Raw genomic sequence first — 22,570 nt, forward strand, 5'->3', positions numbered from 1 at the left:
ACCAATCTGATATTGCCTTATAAAAAAGCGTCTATGCTTTTCGGTAAATCATCGCCTTGGACGTCTCGCAGCAACAGTTTATAACTTTTCCTATCATGTGTGATGTGTCCTAGGTTACCATATTTAGACGATATCTCTGTTGAGACTCGGACGCTCAATAAATCTCCCTTCTTATTAGTATTCTGAAGTTTTTGGGAAACCAGGATTTAATACCCCAGTTGGAACTACGGGAACTAGAATCCCATAATCTACCATTTAAATAATCAAAATAATGTGTTAATAATAATGAACGTTTAGCTATCGATAAACATTTATTTACAAATTGGAAATAAACATCATACCATGATTTACACAATTCCTCCAATTGCTATTGACATGATTAGAAAAGCGAATTTATTTTATTGTAAATAATTGAAGTTATTTAATACAAATCAGTTGTTTTAACAATCCTGGGGGTCATTTTCTGTGTTCCTTTAGTTCTTCATCATCGTCATCATCATCTTCACCATCTTCTGACACCCTAGCTTCGTCACTGCTTGAATCATCTTCCTCAGCAACACTAAATCACAGAAAACAATCAGTACTGCAAGGCATTCTTTAGAACTGCATGACAGACAAAAACTTGTTAAAGTAACTCCTGCAACAGAAATGCAACCGTCTGACAAGGGTCCAATGGATATGTTAACAAGCAAACAACTTGAAATAGATGTCTCACCACTGAGGTCTGTTGAGGTTCATGCACTCCCTCCCTGAGTCAACATCGAAAGGATCTGCAAAAACAACATGTTGTGAATCAAGGGAAATTGTTGTATATTTTTGTATTCAATAACAAAATGTTCCAAAGCCGTACATCTTGAGGAAAAATGAGATCAAACATTAAATGAGTAATCTACTAATCTTATATCTCCTAAAATGTCCATCTTGTATTTTATAGTCATGTATCTATGTCTATTTTGTATCTATGTCTTGCAGCAAAAAAACAATTGCCCTCTGATGGCACATTTTGTTGTTGTTGAAGTTAATGCTTATTGTATCTAACCAAACTCCGCCTCTTCTGGTTGTTTGTTGATGTACTCTTTCTCAGCAGCCAGCAGCTCGTCTTCTGACTGACAGGCTGCATAGCGCTCCAGCAGTGTTTTGTTCAGGTCCAGGAATACTGTACCCCACTTAAATTTTCTCAGTAGGATTACAGCCAGGTCCTGAAAGCCTGCAATAGAGACATGACCAATCATAATAGACCAAACTAAGAACCAGAATCTTAAAAATCCCATAAGAAAACATATAGTGGCATCTTTAATTGTGTCATGGTGTTTCGACTGATGTAGTATTGGTTACAACTACAAGTCACTTGTGGATCAGATCTCGCCTTACCCACAATGCAGAACGTGGCAGCAAAAGCCTCAACACAAGATAACTTGCAAGGCTTGCCATAGTTGACTGGGTTTGCTGCCACCAGGAAAGGCAGCAAGCGAGGATGACTCCCTGTCATCTTACTGAAGGGAGTTTCATCAAGCTTGGCCCAAGAGCAATCAATGACTGCCAGTCCACTCTGAGCCACAATCTCTCTGATAACACATATGAAGACACATTCAGTACATTCAGCCATGTGAGTTAGTGATACAGTCCCTAATAAAGATTTTGCCAACTATATTAACGTTTCCGGACTGATGCCATTACCTTTACCCTGCAACTCAACACTCACCGGTCTGCTGGTGTGACATATTTTGTGCCCATGGGGCTCAATATGAGGCCATTGAACCTCTGGTTAAGACGAAGGTTACGCACAAAGCCTTTACGGACCAGCTTCCTGCCAGTACAGCGCCTGGGGTCACAGTGGCCAAGCTCCCACATAGCCAGCGGACAGGGCAATTTCACCTGGGCAGCTTCCTCTCCTTCCTCTGGGTGCAATGTGGCTGAATTACAAAAAGGATAATGATTACAGTGGAAGGACATATAATTTTTGTTTAATTGGACGTGCCTCTAATATTTATACATAATACTGGACTAGTCTTCAGAAACAGAAAGTAATGCCTTTGTAGCTTTGTGTTATTACCTTGTAATGCGCCGTGCATTTCTTCTGTGAAAGTTTCAAGGGATTTCCCTTTCATCTTGTGTCTTTTATCTTTCCCTTTATTGTCAGAACGCTCAAATTTACCCTGCTTCTTTCGTCCCATGACAATAAACTATTTAAAATGTAGCTAGCTAGGTCAGACTTACTGGCGAACTATCTCAGACTAGAGTGAGCAAACTTCCAGCAAACTCACTTAGTTAGTGGCTACCAAGAACGCATATCCTTCACCAAATTCCGATGGACGATGACATTTGTAAACCGATTGCTGATCTTTCTTAGACAACATCTTAGCAAACGCAATATCAATACACTGACATGTCAGCCATGCATTCATGTGGTGCACACAAGAGACGCAGGCGCAGTTTGCGTATTTTGATCAGCTGACCTGATCACGTGTTTTGTAATTGTAGGAACTAAAGTATATCTAACAGCAGCGGTATATTCTGTTGGAGTGAAAGAACATTTATCGACTCAAAATAGTCAACCATGTATTGCATACCTAATGGACAATCTCACATATTGCGGATTATATTTTTAATACTTCTTGGTAAGTACCTGATTAATGACTGAATGATGAAGTTCTAAAGTAGCCATACGTATGGTTACTACTGTATAAGCCATACGTATAAGAAGTCTGTTTCCTGATGTCATTGACTATTTAGTCAAGTATGATCTGAACTTCAAGACGTGTTTACACTGCTTCTTTATTGTTGTTTTTCTTACTCAGTGTCAGATGCATTTGCGGGTAAAATGAAGATTGTGGAGGAACCAAATACATTTGGGTAAGTGCTAATGTCAGCTCAGTTACCATATCTGCACCGCTCGTTGAATATAAATAACGATTTTTTGCACCTTTTTTTGTTCAGGCTCAACAATCCGTTGTTGGTTCAGGGAAGCAGGCTTCAGCCCAAGGCAACCCCAACCCCAGTATCAGGTAAAAGCAATCACCTGATATCCGTTTTGAGCCAATCATAATGGTCCTAGTTTGATGACCCTGGCTTTCCCCCTCAAGGACCACCTCATCTACATACACTGGCAGGAAAGTGTTTCAGCTACATTGAGTCCACGTAAGTTCCTGTCATCACATACATTCTACCCATTTTCATAGATTACATTATAGATGTATATAACCCTATAGTGTTTCCCCGCTCTGCACAGGTATAAATATGAATTTTGTCCATTCCACAATATCACTCAACATGAGCAGTCATTCAGGTGGAATGCTTATAGTGGAATACTAGGGTGAGTACAGCTTGCACAGCCCAGTCCTATTTGTACTAGAGATCCTTCTAACCACACCGACCATGCTGCCTTTGTCCTTCTCATTACTGAAGTATTTCCATTGACTTTCACCCCTGGTTCTCTTAACAGAATCTGGCAGGAGTGGGAAATTGTGAACAACACGTTCATGGCCATGTGGATGAGAGAAGGGGATGTATGTGGGAACCGAAATAGACAAACCAAGGTGGGTTCAGTGTTGTTTTGTTTCCTGCCCTGACCCAACATGCTACATAAAACACCAGAATTTAACCCTTTGAAATCTACAGGTCATTCTTACCTGTGGCATAAGCAGCAAGCTGGCTCAGGTGTCGGAGCCCAGTACCTGTATTTACTCCCTGACGTTCGAGACCCCTCTAGTCTGCCACCCACATTCTCTCTTAGGTAAGTCGGCTAAAAGCTGGCCAAAAGCTGGCCATGTCTTCCTGCAAATAATACAACGTAAATGCTGAGCTCTGAAACTTGGTGTGTATGTGTGTTCAACAAGTGTACCCGATCCTAAGTGAAGTGCTGCAGAAAGAATGGGATGAGGCTGAGCAGGCTCTGTATGAGGAACTAATCACTGAGCAGGTGACTATAGTATTACACCATCCTATCCGGGAACTCGTAAACATAAATGTTTCCAGACTACTCTCACACAATATTCGTTTTTCGGGGATCGTCTAGATACAGTAAGTAGCTCTCTAAGATGTACCTGTCTTCCTTTACTGGCAGGGGTACAATAATCTACTGAGAGATATTTTTGAGGATGCTGGTTTCCTGAAGAGCCAAAAGGTCAAGGTGAAACAGGAGGTCACTACCCCTTCAAATACTCAAAACTCCTTTCAGAAATGCAATGAGGTAAAGTTCAGTGCGATTCAATTCTTTCATTAGTAAGATGTCACTACTTGCCTAAGCTATATACATGGACTATTTGGAGAAAGTTCTAAAACAACGTTTTCTGTAGGACTTACGCAAGCAGAGAGAAGAGATTGATAGACTACAGGCCCTCCTCACACAACATAACATCCCCCACCAACCAAACACAGGTGAACCTCATCTGCATGTCCAGATAAATATCTCATTCCAACTTCTGTAGTCAAACGGTCTCAACATGAAATGTTGCCACTACCCTAGACTGTCTAATACAAGCATGTTTTTCTCCCCTGCTGTGTCTCTGTGTAATTCAGATGATGTGAAGGATCCAGTGAGTAATGCTGTTGGGGACCGTTATCTGAGAGGAGACATTGGCCTCATCACAGATGTGGTCTGAAGGAATGGGACACTACATCCATAACAAGGGGGGGGGGGTGGGGAATCTTGTAGCTGTCAGGTGACTCAAGTACCGAAGTCTGATGCCAAAAATACAGGTCGGTCCTAGAGTCCGCCAGCCAACCGGTCCCATTGACTCCACCCTTTTGCCGTGTGAGGTCTGCAACAGGCACTTTGCTCTTAACCATCTGGACACTGAGATCTGCGGCAGGGTGAACAAACCAGCCAGACGTTGGGTCTACGACGCCACCAAGCACCGCCTCAAGGGGGCTGGCAAGGAGCGCCACAAACGAGAGATGGAAAGCTCTGACAGACTACAACAGGTCACATGTCTCCAGTGGAAATCCAACCGACATTAACAAATGATGATTCAAGACCATTGCTGTTCAAATGAAACATTAGGCTTTATTGACCTAACTCAAAGACACACGGGAAAAGTATGACTGTGTGTCCATTAGTAAGGGTTATGCACATGAGGATCCAATCAAAACAGCCGAAGGAGGACATGATGCAACGACACTCTCTTAGATGGAAGTCCCTTTCACTTTTCGAGTATGAAATGACGTGTCAAAATGAAAACAATGTAATAAAACCAACACTTGAGTAATGAGTCATTAACTGCTGCTTGGCCAATTATATGGATCCAATATGCTATAAGTACAATGGACTGTACAACTTTCATTTATTATAAAAGGGATCTACAATTTATTTAGAAACAAAGAGCCCTTTTGTGATTCTGTTGTGCAAAAAGACCCACAGCACCAGACTGTTTATACCATAACAGTTTAAGCTGACGGGAGACTTTTGAATTTGAATGTCTGTGAATTTGGGGGTATACGCTGCAATATGTATCTCTAAACAGCAGAGGGCAGTATAATACATAGTATTCTTCCTTCTCAAGCAGTACACTGTAGTAGCTTATTTGAAATACTGTCATTACCTGGGCAGAGTGAAAGATGTACAGGGTTTGCTCTTTTAGAGACACTGACTCTATTGCTGTAGGCAAGCCTAGTCAAGCACAGATCCTTTCAAATGCTACTTGAATGAATCAGGTTTTTTACACAATGTTAATAGGTTACCTTGAATATTAGATATGCTGATAGTTCTCTTTTTTTGCTTCGGTTTCTCACTCTTGTCTCCTATCAAACCCACCAACCTCCCTGCATCCCACTTACCCCTCATAACCAAAACACCCTCACTTCTGCCTTTCAATCTCTTCCTCACTATCCCTCGCTTTCTCCCTCTCTCTTTTCCGACACTCCCAATTATTCCTTCCTCGCCTTTGCAAAGAACACACCTGATACATCATCCACCCCGACCCTCATATCTGGAGGCAGCGTGTACACCTCCAGCCTCACCAAGGTGTACCCACTGGCTGTGAGGCTGGCACACACCTGGGCTTCATCCAGGGGCACCACAGGGATCCTCACCCCTGGTCCCCCCAGGTAATAGCTCTCCCCCAGGGCCCCGATCAGGAGGAGGTGGCCTCCGGGTCGGAGCAGCCCCCCGATGTGGCCCAGGGCCTGGGTGAAGAAAGCCAGGTTGGGGCTGACACTCTCCAGGCAGAAGCAGGACACCAGGCAGTCGGCCCCGGAGGGGGGCAAGGCGGGGAGGGCGTCCAGGGAGAGGGGCCAGGGCCGGTGCACGTCGATGTGAAGGACGTCTGAGACAACGGTGCGCAGACGGGCAGCCTTCTCCATCCATGCCGAGGGGCTAGAGAGCAAAACGATGACATCATTTGATCGTGCCTACAGATACAGCTCCTCATACATATCTGATAGCCTGTCTCTGTGTCGTTTGCCTTCAGGCACACACACAGAAGTCCCCCCCCATCCCCTCACCCACCTCCGACCCTCCAACTTGCAGACGTGCTGCAGGTAGGGGGTCCAGTCCAGGCTGAAGCCTTCTTCGTTGTGCAGCCAGCGTCGTAGCTCCTGTCTGTTCACCTCCAGGAAGTCTGTGAGGAGGACCTTGCTGAACACTTCACAGCCACTCAGCACCTGGTAGATGGTGGGGCCTGAACCTACGTCCAGCAACACCTCACCACTCACATCACCTGGAGTAAGAGTGGGAGAGGGAGACGAGAAGGAGAGGTTGCGAGGGGAAAAGAGCAAGACGGTGAGAGATCAAAATACACGATAGCAAAGAAATGTGAGAAACAAAGATTGGAAGACAGAAGAGAGAATATGAATTCACATAGAACTTGGTCACTACTCACACACATGCACACAAAAAGCATGTTACATTGACATTTTCTTCCTCCATAATCAAATCATGCTTGATTTCCATTACATCAAGCACATACATCTCCCTACCTTCAGTGAAAGCTCTGTGTAGACACCCTAGTTTCCATGGAACGATGCTGTCTGGTCGCTCAAAGTCTGCCCGAGGTGACGTGTAGTTATACTGAAGATACGCAGCGGGATCAAACCCTTGGTAGAGAACTGCCATGGCTGCCACACCTTCTTCTCCCTCTTTCTCCTTGTCCATCCTTCTCTTTCTCTGGCTGGTTCTTTTTGTTTGGGATATCTGTAGTCTCCTGTCAGTAGGTCACCAGGTGAGTGTGCTTCTGTCTTTTTGGAGCTGTTGATCTCAGAATTTATACTTGTGTGTGTGTATCAGACCAAGAGAGAGAGAGAGAGAGAGAGAGAGAGAGAGAGAGAGAGAGAGAGAGAGAGAGAGAGAGAGAGAGAGAGAGAGAGAGAGAGAGAGAGAGAGAGAGAGAGAGAGAGAGAGAGAGAGAGAGGGGGGGGGGGGTTGTCATTATGTGGGCATGTACTTTTTTGGTCTGTGTTTCCACCGAGAACGAACAATGTGTGTTATTGTCTCCCTGCTCAAAGGCAATCAGTGTATTAATCTCTCTCTTTCTCTTACACACAACAACATACACACACTCTCTCTCTGTCTTTCCCTCTCTTTCTCTTCATGGGATGAGATAGCGATCCCCTTTTTGGGCTGTGGAACCACCTGATAGCATTAGGGCTGTCCACTTTCGCTGGCCCAAGGCTCTGATTTCATCATCGAGAGGGCTTCCTCAACCAGGAAACATACTAATGGCCACCCACACAAATGCTTCCTGGCCTCTCACCCACTTCTTTTACATCTTCTGCTATCTCCTCATCATAATATGGGCCTTTCAAATGACAGTGTACTGCAGGTGCATTAAAGTCAACTATAGGGCAGACATTTTGTTTGGTGTTTTGCTAAGATTTAGTGGACAGGCAGCAATAGATTGATATCATATAGAGCTGTTGTAATTGGTGGAAGGAGACTTTCTTAGTGTGAGTCAATACATACTCGTATCTTAATGGTGCTACAGTCGACATGTCAATTAATCCACATAATGAGTCATCATCTAAAGACACAAACACACACACACACACTCATGCACACACACACACACACACGCACACACGCACACACACACACAAACACATGCACACACACATTCATAGAAATACATACAGAATATGTACACGCACACACATGCATGCGCGCACACATACTCACACGCGCACACACCCTTTGTTTCAGCCTAGCATCATAAAAAGACAACAGCACATGGTACCAAGAGGGAACAAATGTCACAAGCTTATTCAGTTAGTCCACTTAGCACCAGGGCTGGCGATGGCGACAGACCCACACTTTCCCATCACCCAGGAATCCCCTGTGTAAAATGTCTGTCTAATCCCATTTAGAAGGCTTACTTCAGAGATCAGACATGTAAGGTCAATTGTGTTTGTGTTTATTTGAAAAAGTGAGTGCCGTTCTATTAGTTTCATTTGTAATTGAGTTATATTTGTTAACCAAAACAGAGAAAGCTTTAAGGCTGTGGCAAATTGATTTGACTTCCATGTATCAAAGGAATTCATAGCATAGTATCGCAACCTTTAGGGAAAACGTGTGTTATTGAAATGGTATAATGAACCATGGTTGTCAACCTGCTGTAATAGTTTACGGTGACTGTACATCTCATACCAGCCTTCAGCCCAAAGACACCTCATTCAAGTGTCTGGCCTAGAATCTGGGCCTTGTTTAGATGTTGAGGGTCAGTGAGTGCACATCACCGGCACCCTCCTTTGTCCTTATGAACAGTCTGATTAAAGTGTGACATTTTCATCACTCGAGAAAGAATTTGGAAGGTGTTGCCAGTAGTATTAATACTGTGTTATTCATATTGAGGGAGCAGGGCTTTGGCCAAATGGGCTTGTCGTTATCCCATCTGTGGGGATGTGTTGATTCAGACGAGATGAGAGTCTGGTGCCCAAAATAACCAGAGCTTTAGTCTAATTTTGTTGGACAGTCCCTATATGTTAGTGTGTCCGACAATTGTCCTTGTGAATGAACTGAGGTGAGGGCTGGAAAATATAAATAATTTGTACTTCTTTCAGGCAAAATAAGTACTATTTTCTCCCACATACATGATATACCTACTTAAGACTATCCGTCACACACATTTCTAGACTGTTATGGACGAAGTAGTAACCTTTGCCTGAATACTTAATGTTTCTTAAGCCTAAACCTTTAACCCTAGACAGAGTGACAAACAGCTTCATTGTAAAGCTTTATTGTGGAAAACAACATCCCAGACACTTGAAATTTATCCGTGACATTAAACAATCTATACTCCTTGGGTACCATGTAACCAGTCAGCAAAAAAAACACATTTAGCTTTAGGATACTGAGCATTGTAAACACGCTGCTGTATCACTTTCAAAAATACAATCCATTATTGAAATAATCAAACATTTAAAATAATCTGCAAGTTTAAAATATAATAATCAGTTTGCTGCTTAAATAGTTTTCTATGGCAAAATAAACTGCAAAAAAACGTCTCTCTCTCTCTCTCTCTCTCTCTCTCTCTCTCTCTCTCTCTCTCTCTCTCTCTCTCTCTCTCTCTCTCTCTCTCTCTCTCTCTCTCTCTCACCCTCTCTGAGCTTCCGGAGCCAGCGCCCGTCCCAGGGACCTGGAGACTTTACTAAAGCCCACTTCAGTGGTCCCTAACGGGGGCAGATTTGCCACCCCCACTGTGGATCTCCTTGGCATGGTGGTACAGTGGACCTCCACCATGAAGCCCCTGGAAGCCCTCACCCCCAGGGGGGGTGGGGAGGTGGGCTGGGATCTGATGATCTGTGGGGCCTTCGGGGGCAGCTGTGGTTCCAGGACTCCATGGAGGATGGCTCCTGAGAGGCAGCGCTGCAGCAGCATGCGGGCCTCCCACTGTCTGGAGAGGGTCTGGTTACCATGGTACTGCACCTCAGTCACAGACTGTCTACATGGTGAGAGAGAAAGAGAGAGATAAGTGGCGGTCTTGCTTTGTTTTAATTGTATATTGTCTCTTCTTCTCTACCATGTAAAATTCCAGTTTACATTGTCAAACTATACTGTGTTGGTAACATTTTATTTTATTGAATGTTATTCAATGAGCTATGCATAACTGTGTGATGTATGGACCGAAGAGCATCACTGAAGGAACATTTGATTATTCTGTGAAATGAGAAACCCTTATCATATCGAAAAACACAGCGATGAAACCACGGCAAATTCACAGCAGGAATGCAAAAAGTGAGGCCACGCATACAGAATCAGTAATGCCGTACGTGTGTGTGTGTGTGTGTACAGCTGGCAGTGCCACCCACCTCTCCCACGGGCGAGGGATGAGGCAGACGCTGTGCCAGTGGGCGTTATAGGTCTGTCCCTTCTGCCAGTCCTCCTCCTGAATACTGCTGTCCAGCGCCAGCGCCCTCACACTGCCCACTCGCTCCCCCGGCACCACCAGGTTCCTCATCCCCCCCCCCGTGTGTGTGTCTGAGTCGGCGCTCGTCTGGGAGTGAGCGGCTCTCTCTTCTGTGTCCGTTGATTTGGGCAGGGTATCTGTCAATCAGTCCATTCCTTGGTCCACTTCCTGGTCGGGCAGATAGCTGACGGGCTGTCAGTTTAGGGGTACTGCAGAGTGAGTGATCGGCAGTGGTCACGGCTTGTACCTGTGCCTCTGCCCCAAGGCTGGTTCTGTCTGCTTCGGTAAGTGCTCTCTGTTCCTATGTTGTGGATCAGATTGATAGATTTGGTCTAAGCCAGCTGTTCTCCCTCTGTGTCCAGGTGGATGGACTGAAGCCGGTCACAGAATGGTGCTGTGTCGCTTTGTGACTTTGTTGTGTGCGACTGGGCTTATATAGCCTATTCATGGGCTATTTTAGAACGTTTTTCTTGTACGCCTGATTGTGATGACACTCGACACCAATCGTCTGGCTGGCACTCACAGTGGAGAGAGATAATGAGAGACAGATGACGGGAAGGATTCTTTTACACACATACACACACGTACACACGCACACACACACACAGGCGCACACACGCATAAAAAAACACACACACATAAAGTGCAGATAAGAACTTGCAAAGCACTCAGTTGCTAACCCTACCAGCATAACATATTTGGTCATGACTCCTACAACCCATACATTAACATGTGGCAATTGATTTAAATACCTGACAACTGTCACATGAATATAAGCAATCTTTATCGAAATGATACACTGTTGTTTGGTCCCCACAATGTTTTTTACGTCTTAAAAAATACCTACGGACAAATGTGGTCTACTTTCAAATTCACACTCGGCAAACAAACATTTTTACTCTTATGAACTTCCCTGGATTTACTTTTTACAATTTGTCACAACTAAAATGAAGATTTTCTAGAGGTGCCTGGAATTTAATTGTAAGACTGTCAGTGATTCCGAAGTGGGGATATCAACCAGCTCCTTGATAGTGCTGGGCAGTGGTGTGTGTTGATGGAAAGAGTAGGCTTGTGAGTGATGTCTCAACCTTAAACGTTTCCAGTGGGCAGCAATCATCTCTAAGTGCCAGTACACAAGAACAGGTCAAAGTTCAACCTGTGGCATGAACAGGATGTACATTTGTTTGTAAATGGATGACACATACAGGAGAATCTAGCTAAACTGATGATTTGGTTATTTGAAAACAAATATGAAAACAAATAAATAATCTCCAGTCTACCCCTATAAAAAAGCATATCACATGAAGAAGAGCTACCGTTTGAGAGACTTGTGGTAAGTTAAAGAGGACACATAGTCAGAAGAAGGAGATACAGAGTTGTATCCTACAGAGTGCGCACAAACACAGACACACGCAGACACACACATCCTGTTACCATATTAAGAGATCCAGGTAGAGTCAGGTTTCCCGAGGGACAGATGAAGAGATAAGAAGGCAGAGGAGGGACAGAGGGAAGATAAGGAGTGAACAGACATGAGGAGTGAACAGACATGAGGAGTGAACAGACATGAGGAGTGAACAGACATGACGAGTGAACAGACATGACGAGTGAACAGACATGACGAGTGAACAGACATGACGAGTGAACAGACATGAGGAGTGAACAGACATGACGAGTGAACAGACATGAGGAGTGAACAGACATGAGGAGTGAACAGACATGACGAGTGAACAGACATGAGGAGTGAACAGACATGAGGAGTGAACAGACATGACGAGTGAACAGACATGACGAGTGAACAGACATGAGGAGTGAACAGACATGACGAGTGAACAGACATGACGAGTGAACAGACATGACGAGTGAACAGACATGAGGAGTGAACAGACATGACGAGTGAACAGACATGAGGAGATACTGGTTGAAAGAGAGAGAACAGATATGTTGAACTGGCTGAGAGACAATGAAACTGACAAGAAGTAGGATGAACTGGTTGCTACGTTTATTTTCCTTATCATAGAAAATGACTGATGATGGTTGAAGTCTGACTGAAAATTGAGTATGAGAAATGTGCAGAAAGGACATAAGACTTCACAACAACAAACACATAAGCACTCCAAAACTATCCTACGGCTAATATTTATATTTTTATATTACAGCACACACGGGTTCCTATCTTTATAGTTGTATTATATTATATAATAAGACAAATACATTATACCAATATATAAGTTTCCTGAAGATGTGGTACTACATGACAATCTGGGCACAAATAGGAAGAAAGGAAGCCTTGGTGAGATTAATATGTTAATTAGGATTTTCATTTGATTGTTTTAAGGTAAAAGTGGGGAGAGTGTTTGCATTACGTAGTCAAGGTCAATTACTTTCTTTTTTTTGTTTTTAATATTTTATCTGGCCACTAGATGTCAGTTTAAGACTGTGGCATACAGTGCACAAACAGCATGGTGTGTAGGGCATTCAGGTTTATGATGTCTAGTTGAATGAGTTTGTTAGAGTTATGCTGCTTGCTGTTTATGAAGATGTCATGTGAACTTCCCACTATCCATTACCCACTCTGGCCCACACTTATTTTCAAAAGCTGTTTTGTCTATTTTAAACTGTAAATATGGGGAGTCAGGTGGCTGAGCGGTTAGGGAATCGGGCTAGTAATCTGAAGGTTGCCAGTTTGATTCCTGGCCGTGTCAAATGACGTTGTGTCCTTGGGGAAGGCACTTCACCCTACTTGCCTCGGGGGAAATGTCCCTGTACCTACTGTAAGTCGCTCTGGATAAGAGCGTCTGCTAAATGACTAAATGTAAATGTAAATATACTTTAAATACAATGTGTTATACTGTACTTTCAATTATATTCAGATAGAACTGTGTTCCCAGGAGCACATAGGCTCCAGACCACTCACTATACACCCTAACAACAGACATACAAATGAATCATAAAATGAATAATATAGTCATTTTATTAGCAATGAACATAGTATCTAAAGTATCTACTTTTTTATAAACGATTTGACAAAATGATCACTCATTTAGACCCATGCACATTCTGCTACATGCTGAGCACACAGGGCATGCATGGTGTCCTCAGTCACCTTCACCAATACTTCAAAACAGATTCTTTATACCAAGACAGGCTCACAAACCTTTGACACAATTATCAGTGTTGCAACACGGTGGCCAATTTGGCTTGCTGGACATATCCCATGATGCAGCAGCCTGGGCCAAGATGGATGGGCCATCTGGATCTTTCCACACATGCTCATACACTGACCTCCTAGAGTCATCTTTCTGATGAAATTCCCTGTGTTTTGTTACACACGCACACACGTACCAGCACACGCGAACATACATCTCTCATCTTACTTTAAGTTGGTTAGTAACAATAAAAAATACTTGAATCAACCTTAACCACTCCCTTTTCTCGCAGCACACGTCGCTCTTTCATTCTCCCTTCCCCTCCCCTCCATCATCATCCTCCTCTTCCTCCTCATCTCCATGATGGGCTCTCCGGGGGTTGACAGGAAGTGATCTTCTCTCGGAATTGACTTCTGATCCCAAGAGCCTTCTTGATTGGTTTTCCATAGACTTCGTATCGGTCTGGGATTCTAAGGAAAAACCAAGACGTGCGTTCCCAGGTTAAACGTTGCAGCGTTTGTTCAGGATATTATTAGCGGTGGGTTATGTGGGAGAGGGTGTGAGAAGCAGAGAGGCAGAGAAGTCGGCTCGATTGTCTCTTGGGTTGTCATTGTTGAGGCAGGTGTGTGTGCGAGTGTGTCACCTGTGTCTGTGCTTGGGAACGACTCCTGATTCTCCTCACTGTCCTCGTCTTCAGAGGAGGGGTCCTCTCTGTCTACCGACCCCAGAGTCTCCATATGGGCCTGGGCCATCCTCTGTACAGCTGTGCCAACACATATACACACACAGACATTAACACGCACACACACAGACACACACACATGCACGCACAAAAACAAAGAGGACAATGTTTGAGCACAGCTGTGGCAACAGTTTTTGCAACATTTGTGTCTTAAAATCAAGTGCACATTCCAATGGCCAGGCCGTCTAGTCACAGGAAAGAACAATGTGACCCTCAGGTCTGTAAAGTTCAAATATCAAGTTTATATTTCCATTTCCAAGTCCCACCGTCTATTGCGAAATAATGCTGAATCATTCTGTAAGCAAGTCAATGTGAAGCATGCTGTTGTTTAATTTAGAACACTAATTTGAGTAATGTTTGTGCGAAAATATATACTAGGTCGGCAGAACTACTATAGAACTAACTTCAGGATGTCCTGTATGTGTAACAACAGTCAGAACATTCATTTATTTGTTGTCTGTGTATTGGTGTGTGGGTGTGTGCATGTGTGTGTGACAAGTCTGTATTACGACAAGTCTGTATTACAGATGTGTACCCCGTCCTCTAATCTAGGATGATCCAGAAGAACGCAGACTCACAGCTGTCTCTGTCCTTAATCTCACAACACCCACACGTTAACACACAGAACACACACATGCACACATGCACATACACATGCCCCATTCCTGCCCACACAAACACCTTGCGTAGAGATTTAGACTTTCCATTAAAAATCTACTCCGTCAAAAAGGATCGAGGCCACATGGGCAAGGAGACACAACAAGGGGAGGTCTTTTAAATTGCATCTGCATTATGTAACACACACAAGTACGAGCACAAACACACACACATAAACACGCACACGTCCACACAAACAAAACCACACACATAAACACACACATACAATTACACACCCATACGTAAACACACACTCAAACACTGTGGCACACAGTTGATGTACCTTTGAGTGATGGTGGTTGATACACTGTGGCATTGACTCTCTTTGTTTTGAGGACACCATGTTCCCACTGCCCAAACAAAGAAAAATACAATTAAAACTTGGGCACATCATGAAAAGAGAACAGCTTAACCCTTCGTTTGGAACCAGCCCATGATGGTACCTACCTGGTGTGTGGGATTATCATCTTCAGGAGATGCATGGTCTGTCAGTCTGAACAACGTAGCAGGGGTTGGTCTCCTCCGTCGAATCTAAATGAAAGACTGGGTTAAGATCTTTACCTAGATAGGTTGTGGTTATGTCCCACCAGTTTGAGGCCATCACATTTGACAGGTTCCATGTTTTGAACAGCTAAACCAACTTTTTCAACAGTTTTGCACTTTCCCCCAGTTTTTTTGTGGCAAACCAAACTGGACCAAATCCTTATTTACACAGCTGAAAAACTGATTACATTTAAAAAATAAATAATATAAATATTTTCTTCCGGTAAAGAAACAACATTGCAGAATTATTTGACAGTGCACCGGCAGGAGAAATGTTGTTTAATTTGATCAACAAAGTATTTTTCCAAAAACAGTTTTCCCAAATCCTGCTCACTAGTGTATACAACCCACTTTAATAATGGTTAATTTCCTTAGCCAATACACTATACAATATACACATTATCTGTATATCAAACTCAGACCAACCGTAAAATAGTAGTTGGATGAAAACACAAGGTCACATCACAATACAACAGCAGCAAATTATTTGGAACCCAAATAATCCCCAAAACTAGATTACATCATGACCATAATGGCTTCCTGGTTTAAAAGTATGTCAGGATAGGGATAGCTGTATTAAAATATTTTCCATTTTGCTCCATTTCCTTCTCCTTAGTGGTAATCTTGTGCTCTTTTCACCCCTGTCTAATCCTGGCTGTTCCTTCCCCACCCAATGTACTTCCAGTTCCTTTAAAATCCTCTTTTTGAATTTTTGATTTGTGCTCCTTTATTAACCTTTGCTATGGTTTGCCTGTTGAGCGGAGAAGCTAGCAGGATGGTGTGTCAGAGGAGGGTAGACTGGACAGTGGGGTCTTCGGTTATTTGAAATGCGATGTTATAAGTAATCTACACACACACATTTCTCAAGAAGACCAATCTCATCTCATGAGCAGACATGCGCTCATCTCCCTGACTTGCGGGGGCTCCAGGTGAGCAGATGAAGCTGCATATGAGTGTGCCCTTCCCCGAGGAAGGAGGTGGAGGAGGAAGGAGGGGGAGGAGGAAGGAGGTGGAGGAGGAAGGAGGTGGAGGAGGAAGGAGGTGGAGGAGGAAGGAGGGGGAGGATGGCCAGGGCTGGAAGGCACCACTTGAAATTCCACTCCACCCCCTCACATTCAGTTCTCCCGTTCATAGTTGTGGTAGATCTTTGACCGAAGATAGGGGGTCGATCGCGGCTCAAATACTAACCCTCAGGTTTGTGGGGATAAGATAATAGTAATGGATCATGTGGATTGTGGGGTTCTCATCTGCTCGTCTCATCCCTTCATTTACAGGTCCAGGAACGTTCTAGAGGGTTTCTGTCTTTGAACGGTAGCATAGGTCCTATACTTCCTAGTCAATGTTTTTTTATACTTTGAAAGAGTAGAAACTTTTGAAATTGATATAACTCAGTGGAGCATTACCTGTTAATGACATCAGTCATATACAGCAAATGTCCAGTAGAGATGGGAAGTACTGTAATAATATTAACCCAGTGTTGCTCCATTTTGATCCTTTCCACCTCATCCACATCTCCAAGGCAACCATGACTTACACACATGGGTTGATGATCTACCATGTACTATTCCACTTTGAAAGGAATGCCTCCCACGTATCCATTTAACTGCTCCACACAGTGACACAGTGGCAAACCACAAATAACTTTATAATAGTGTCCACAAAGGCGGTGTTCTGCAATGCAACAATCTCAATTGAAATACATTTTCAAAAATTGAAGAACGCAGTCAGACAAGGCCTATCGCAAGCATACTGTCGAGGGCTTGGCATTTCAGGTGACGGAAGCAGCTTGACTCCATTTGAACCTGCTCACCACCCTGCCTGTGTAACCGATGGCGATGGCTCATCAATCATTTGGAGTGGGAAGGCGGGTGGATCTGGGCAGACCAGATTAGTTTAACCCGTGAGTCAGAGGAGGGGACTGTGTGTGTGTGTTGGAGGTGGGGCGTGGGGGGGGCAAGAGCCCACATTAGAGCAGATTAAACTTTTATCCTGATTCAAGTGATGAGGATGGGCACGCGGCAGGTCAGGGAACACTGGCTCAGACCAAAACAAACACTCAACATCTGGGGACCTAAGGGTCAATCACTACCACGGTAAACAGCCACTGTGGAAGACATTGGCTGGTCAGCTGGCTGGGCTGGCTGGCTCATAGGTAGTGGGGCTGGTAAGTCAATACACAATGGTAAACTGTACAATAGCTTTTCCATGAAGTAATTAATAAGCAGAGCTCTGTTGTAATCAGTTCCTGCTGTGTGCTGTCTTCCACTCAAAGACTCAATGTTCTTCCCAGCATACAGAAGCCCTAAGGATACATTCATCAAATTGATTGGGAGATTAAGGTGTGTGAAGTTGATTTCTTCAGTTATTAGTACAGTACTTGCTGAAGTATAATAGGGAATTAATCATGGCTGCCTGTTTAAACACTAATTATTGTCTCAACGAATGCCTTGGGAGAACAGTTTCAAATGAGTGTAACTTGTTTTCCAATGTGAAAAGAAGGTATGACGCAGTGCTACCCCGATAAGCACATTTGTTTTTCTGCACATCATTTCATTTCATTTGAGTTATGTAAAGGATTATCATCACATGAACTTTCATGCGTTGCTTAACGGCCTTTAGGAAAGTGAAAATATGAACATGATTTCAGAATTAGGTGTTTTCAAGCTATTTCTAAAGTGTCAAAGCGTTTTCCATTTTCCCCAAAAATGCAACGTCGAGGCTCAGCAGTGTGATAAAATGTTCCTCAAACACAGACAAACAGCTCTCCATTTGCATATTGGAGTGCTGATGAAGACAATGTGTGAATATGATAGCATAGAAGAAAACAGCACGGCCTTAACCTACAAACCAGAAAACATTCACAGTTTCGACACGTTCCTTTCATTACTGGTCAAACCCTTAGAAGAAACATATAGACAGTAGGGTCCATGCCTCCCGTGCTTTGCAGAAATAATCAAATCTCTTAAGCAAACCTTAAGCAAAGTTGAAAGGTATCTGTCCATGGCATGCATGGTTTGGAAAAGTCCTTTGGAGGAACATGATCCAGGAAAAATTCTTGGAACAATGCTAACCATGCTAACCATGCTAACCCCAAACGCAAAGGTCATGATCTGGTTCCCTCATCATACATGAACCAACTAACGGTGTACACAGACCTGCCTTTGTCTTGCTGCAACCTGGCTGAAGCGTATGGCTCTCGGCAAGGGCCTCGGCCATGAGCAGAGTCTGCTCCACAAGCTGCTTCACTTGCATGACACTGTATGCATACTGTCTGTACTGTACTGTATGTCAATTATGCAAACCAAAGTGTAAAAAAGGAAACCGATTTTTTTCGTTCGCAACAAGTATATGACCCTTTTGAATGCATACATATTCATACAATCCCCGGTTCCTGTCTTCCACCGGTTGTGGTTGCCCAGCCCCGAGGCCTTTGTGAGCTACAAGTGTTTACAGAGCCAGTCGTGCTCCCTGGGCGGGCGAGAACCGTGGGCGGCTTTCGCTGTAGAGTGGTTCTCATCGCTGCAGGGACGCATATTAACATGGGTAGTCTCACTGCAGCCATTCACACGCTGTGTGGTTAAATATGCATGTAAAATTAATTGAGAAATGCAAATGGTAAAAATTGAGTGTTTGACGTTTACTACTATACTTCCGCTAACTTTTGTTGACTACTCAAGACTTACTGTGTGACATAGAAACCGATTTATTTCCAAGTAAAATCACATTAACTTGGTGGTCCATACTGTGTTTTCATATACTTGTACAAGTTAAGTAATATTCCTCTAAATCAAATAGAAGCTAAACGTGTTTAGCTATACCATATGAATTATTCACAAGACGTGAATTAAATTTCAGCTCATTCAATCCAGGGGATGGAGGAAAATTAATTTGTAAAGTGACCATTGCTTTTATGAGGGGATTACTGGCAATGTGGATTGAGTGTTATTGTTTTGGTAAATGTATACTGTACACAGAAATATGCAATCTTTACAGATGGATCTTAATTTTGTTCCACAGTTTCAAGACCTGAGAATGAGTTCACCAGGGGATTGGAGATGCAGGAGATCTGATTTAATTAAAATGTAATAAATAATGTAATCATTTAGCAGACGCCATTATCCAAAGTGACATCTTGATCTGCAAATGCTCTACCACTGAGCTATTACCCAACCCCACATATCCTTTAATTTAAACCTATTAATTCAGGCAATTCCATCTGATACTAGTCCCTCTTATTGATTCCCAATGACAGAAAATCTATTAAAAAACATATTTAAAAAATCGAACAGATTGTTTTGATGGGGTTAGAGTCATGATATATAACTATTTTTGGAATATCCCACTTGTAACGCTTCTTTACAGTTCTAGTTTATGTCGACATGGCTTCTACTTCTATTCAAATGTTTTGATAGCTCTCTCCTGTTCCTCCTCTTCTTGTTCACGGTTCCTCCATTCCCTTCTCCTCTCTATCACCTTATCTGCCTTTGAAGACACAGTTAATCACACCTCCAGTCTCTCCTTCCTGTCTCCAGTCGCTCTCTCCTTCCCTTCTCCACGCCCTCCCTAGACCCCAATCTAATTTCTATGCTAATGAGGTTTGGCAGAGTTGTTGTTTATGCCGTGTGCCGTCCCCTGCTGGCCCTCACGTGCGCACAGCACGCATCAACTGGAAGATGGGTGGTCTGCACCGCAGACTGATCCCCATTGAAATTCACGTGGAGCCCTTCCCATACGTCCATGTCCAATAACAGAGAACACTGTGAGACTCTATGTCTGACTCAGTCTCCTTCGTGCGTCATTCTGAGGAGAAGGAAGACCCCCGCCCTTGACCTGTTTCTGCAGCGCTACAGAGGACCCCATTCATGTGGTAATGTTCCTGCCTCCCTACACCTCAAAGTGCCCTTGACAACGAACAACAACTTGGCAGACTCCGAATAAGCTGCTCTACTCCAAAAATATATTGTCAGACACGAGAGGTGAGTGAAAGGTCCCAGAGGCAGAGGTGAGGGGCTGGGAGGTGTGGAGGGAGGGGCCTGGAGCACAAGAACCACAGCTAGTTGTTTGGTAAGACCCTGGCACTGTCAACAGCAGAAACAGGGAGAAAGTAGAAAGCAGTCGATATGAGCCCTTGCTACATTCCGGGGGTTAGCAGATAAACTCGACATCCTCGGCTCATGGTCACTTCTTCCAGCTGTATTTCAATTCCTGACATGGCACCTAGTTAGTCATGCATGCTCTGTTCCCCTGGTGGACTCTCCTTGACTCTGCATCCTCTTCCCTGTGAACATCTGGGTCCAGATTAGTCAGGAGATGAGATGCAGCAGTGGTTCTGTGATTAAGACGGGCACGATGGTGGCCGAGGAGAGTTGAGGTGGATGTGAGGACCTCTCATCCCTTGACCGCCAGAAGTTTTAGACAAAACAGCCTACACGGATTAAAAAAGGACTCTGACGTCTGTTCGTGATATCATTTCTTAGTATTGCTTTGCCTATTGAAGGGCAAATGTGGCTTTTTCTTGTTGGAATTCTTCCTCTCTAATCTATTATCTGGCATCGTTGGGCTGGTGTCACGCTCAGAAAAGGAAAGATCACCTATCAAATAACACACGGGTGATCTTTCACTCGTACACATAATCTCATTGTGTTTTTATCTGAATTCTCTCGTGTCTCCCAGGTTCAGGTTTCCTCCCCCTTCCCCCCATGTACCTGTCCTTTCTCTTGGTGTTTTTATCCCTCTCTTCTCCTGTCTGGTATATTAGCTGGGGCAGAGAGTTGCCTCATCCCTTTCAGGGTACTCTTGCTGAACCTGCGTGGCTCAGCTTAAAACCCTTCGCCAACCCCAATCCTCCAGCCCAGCGGAAAATGTGCACACAATGAAAACACAAGTCCTGCTCCCTCAGTTACATAACTAGCTGGCTGGCACTGTGACGGTGTGATAGAGTGTTTGGGAAGTTCAGCTGCAGATGCCAAGAGTAAAGGGCATTAATTAGCTGGATAGTCTTCATGACCATTACTCCTAACGTTGCAGGTTGGGCTCTTGTTTTCTCACGATGCCAAGTTGTAGAGAGGGAAGATAGAACAAGTACTTGAAGTCCACTCTACACTCCATGCTGGCCTCTTGTCTTTCTCTCATGCAAGCAACTTGCTCAAGAGCTGTCGCCAAAAATGCCCTTCACGGGAGATCCCTTTATAGTGAAGCGCCCTAGGTGTGAAACAGGCAAACTTGAGCATGCGCGTATACACAAACACACACACACTCACACACTCACCATCTCCACCTGCCGCGGGTCCAGCTGGGTCGGGACAGCAGACGGTACGGAGAACTGGATCCTCCTGCTGTCCTTCGCTGCCTCTCTGTCCATCTCTGCAGGGAGCAGGGGGTCCATGGAGCTACTTCTGCGGCCAACTCACAGATGGCCGGGGGAAAGAAAGAAAAAAAAAGAAAAAGGAAAACCTTTCGGATGGGTACTTAGAAGTCCACTGATAATTCTCCCGAGTCAACTGTCTCAGTTTTCCTGGAGAACCGGAGGTTAAGACGGCAAGTTGAGGGATGCTCTTGTGACAAGAGGGTTCCCTTCAGTGTTCCTCCTCTTCCTGCAACACTGGGCTTTTGAGCTGAGGTGTGACGGGTCCCGGTATCCTTCTTTCTTGCTCTTTATTCGTCAGCCTGTCAGCCCGGTGCACTGTGCCGTGAGTGGCTCAGCGAATTGACTCTGCTCCCTCTCTCTCTCTCTCTCTCTCTCTCTCTCTCTCTCTCTCTCTCTCTCTCTCTCTCTCTCTCTCTCTCTCTCTCTGTCTCTCTCTTTCTGTCCCTCCCTCTCTCTCTCCCTCTCTCTCCCTCTCTCTCCCTCTCTCTCTCTCTCTCTCTCTCTCTCTCTCTGTCTCTCCCTCTCCCTCTCCCTCTCCCTCTCCCTCTCCCTCTCCCTCTCCCTCTCTCTCCCTCTCTCTCTCTCTCTCTCTCTCTCTCTCCCTCTCTCCTGCGCTCCACTACTCTCCCTGGCTCTCGATCACACTCCCTCGTTCTAAACCTGTGCCGCGTGAGTGAAGGAGGGATGGCCTCTACTACCTCAGTGGGAGGGATGGTGGGAGGGATGAATGAGGGAATGTTGGAGGAGGAATGTGTGTGTGTGTGTGAGTGTGTGT

The 22,570-nt window shown here is 44.2% G+C and overlaps 4 protein-coding genes across 4 annotated transcripts; 1 reads left to right on the forward strand and 3 right to left on the reverse strand.

Annotated features, from left to right (window-relative positions):
- Window positions 1-379: 379 nt before the first annotated feature.
- Window positions 380-2,417, reverse strand: tsr3 (TSR3 ribosome maturation factor). The gene is made up of 6 exons (XM_062474660.1): window positions 2,054-2,417; window positions 1,703-1,913; window positions 1,372-1,565; window positions 1,040-1,207; window positions 716-770; window positions 380-559 (listed from the first exon to the last, which is right to left on the reverse strand). The coding sequence occupies exons 1-6, from the start codon at window positions 2,172-2,174 to the stop codon at window positions 457-459; spliced, it is 852 nt and encodes a 283-aa protein (XP_062330644.1). The 5' UTR covers window positions 2,175-2,417; the 3' UTR covers window positions 380-456.
- A 62-nt stretch (window positions 2,418-2,479) lies between these two features.
- Window positions 2,480-5,207, forward strand: gnptg (N-acetylglucosamine-1-phosphate transferase subunit gamma). The gene is made up of 11 exons (XM_062474659.1): window positions 2,480-2,618; window positions 2,799-2,853; window positions 2,938-3,005; window positions 3,084-3,138; window positions 3,230-3,313; window positions 3,443-3,536; window positions 3,619-3,733; window positions 3,837-3,919; window positions 4,064-4,189; window positions 4,296-4,377; window positions 4,519-5,207. The coding sequence occupies exons 1-11, from the start codon at window positions 2,558-2,560 to the stop codon at window positions 4,599-4,601; spliced, it is 906 nt and encodes a 301-aa protein (XP_062330643.1). The 5' UTR covers window positions 2,480-2,557; the 3' UTR covers window positions 4,602-5,207.
- A 658-nt stretch (window positions 5,208-5,865) lies between these two features.
- On the reverse strand, window positions 5,866-7,090 carry LOC134031145 (phenylethanolamine N-methyltransferase). Its single transcript, XM_062474661.1, has 3 exons — window positions 6,916-7,090; window positions 6,446-6,656; window positions 5,866-6,313 (listed from the first exon to the last, which is right to left on the reverse strand). The coding sequence occupies exons 1-3, from the start codon at window positions 7,088-7,090 to the stop codon at window positions 5,866-5,868; spliced, it is 834 nt and encodes a 277-aa protein (XP_062330645.1).
- Window positions 7,091-13,293: 6,203 nt separating this feature from the next.
- LOC134031151 (protein phosphatase 1 regulatory subunit 1B-like) lies at window positions 13,294-22,234 on the reverse strand. Its single transcript, XM_062474671.1, has 5 exons — window positions 21,697-22,234; window positions 15,333-15,416; window positions 15,169-15,235; window positions 14,130-14,249; window positions 13,294-13,956 (listed from the first exon to the last, which is right to left on the reverse strand). Exons 1-5 carry the CDS (start codon window positions 21,811-21,813, stop codon window positions 13,793-13,795), a joined length of 552 nt encoding a protein of 183 aa, XP_062330655.1. The 5' UTR covers window positions 21,814-22,234; the 3' UTR covers window positions 13,294-13,792.
- Window positions 22,235-22,570: the final 336 nt, after the last annotated feature.

This window comes from Osmerus eperlanus, chromosome 12 (assembly GCF_963692335.1).
Source record: "Osmerus eperlanus chromosome 12, fOsmEpe2.1, whole genome shotgun sequence".
NCBI lineage: Eukaryota > Metazoa > Chordata > Actinopteri > Osmeriformes > Osmeridae > Osmerus > Osmerus eperlanus.

What these genes read in the sequence shown, in the direction of transcription:
- LOC134031145 (XM_062474661.1), bottom strand. Translation starts at nt 7,090, where the DNA reads ATGGACAAGGAGAAAGAGGGAGAAGAAGGTGTGGCAGCCATGGCAGTT. An exon ending in ACACAGAGCTTTCACTGAAG is followed by an intron (nt 6,657 to 6,915) that starts GTAGGGAGATGT and finishes CTCTTACTCCAG; the next exon opens with GTGATGTGAGTGGTGAGGTG. An exon ending in TGCAAGTTGGAGGGTCGGAG is followed by an intron (nt 6,314 to 6,445) that starts GTGGGTGAGGGG and finishes TTTGCTCTCTAG; the next exon opens with CCCCTCGGCATGGATGGAGA.
- tsr3 (XM_062474660.1), bottom strand. Translation starts at nt 2,174, where the DNA reads ATGGGACGAAAGAAGCAGGGTAAATTTGAGCGTTCTGACAATAAAGGG. An exon ending in AATGCACGGCGCATTACAAG is followed by an intron (nt 1,914 to 2,053) that starts GTAATAACACAA and finishes TTTGTAATTCAG; the next exon opens with CCACATTGCACCCAGAGGAA. An exon ending in TGCCACGTTCTGCATTGTGG is followed by an intron (nt 1,208 to 1,371) that starts GTAAGGCGAGAT and finishes TCTCTATTGCAG; the next exon opens with GCTTTCAGGACCTGGCTGTA.
- LOC134031151 (XM_062474671.1), bottom strand. Translation starts at nt 21,813, where the DNA reads ATGGACCCCCTGCTCCCTGCAGAGATGGACAGAGAGGCAGCGAAGGAC. An exon ending in ACCCGCGGCAGGTGGAGATG is followed by an intron (nt 15,417 to 21,696) that starts GTGAGTGTGTGA and finishes TCTTTCATTTAG; the next exon opens with ATTCGACGGAGGAGACCAAC. An exon ending in ATGATAATCCCACACACCAG is followed by an intron (nt 15,236 to 15,332) that starts GTAGGTACCATC and finishes TTGTTTGGGCAG; the next exon opens with TGGGAACATGGTGTCCTCAA.
- gnptg (XM_062474659.1), top strand. Translation starts at nt 2,558, where the DNA reads ATGTATTGCATACCTAATGGACAATCTCACATATTGCGGATTATATTT. An exon ending in ACCGAAATAGACAAACCAAG is followed by an intron (nt 3,537 to 3,618) that starts GTGGGTTCAGTG and finishes TGAAATCTACAG; the next exon opens with GTCATTCTTACCTGTGGCAT. An exon ending in CCCCCACCAACCAAACACAG is followed by an intron (nt 4,378 to 4,518) that starts GTGAACCTCATC and finishes TGTGTAATTCAG; the next exon opens with ATGATGTGAAGGATCCAGTG.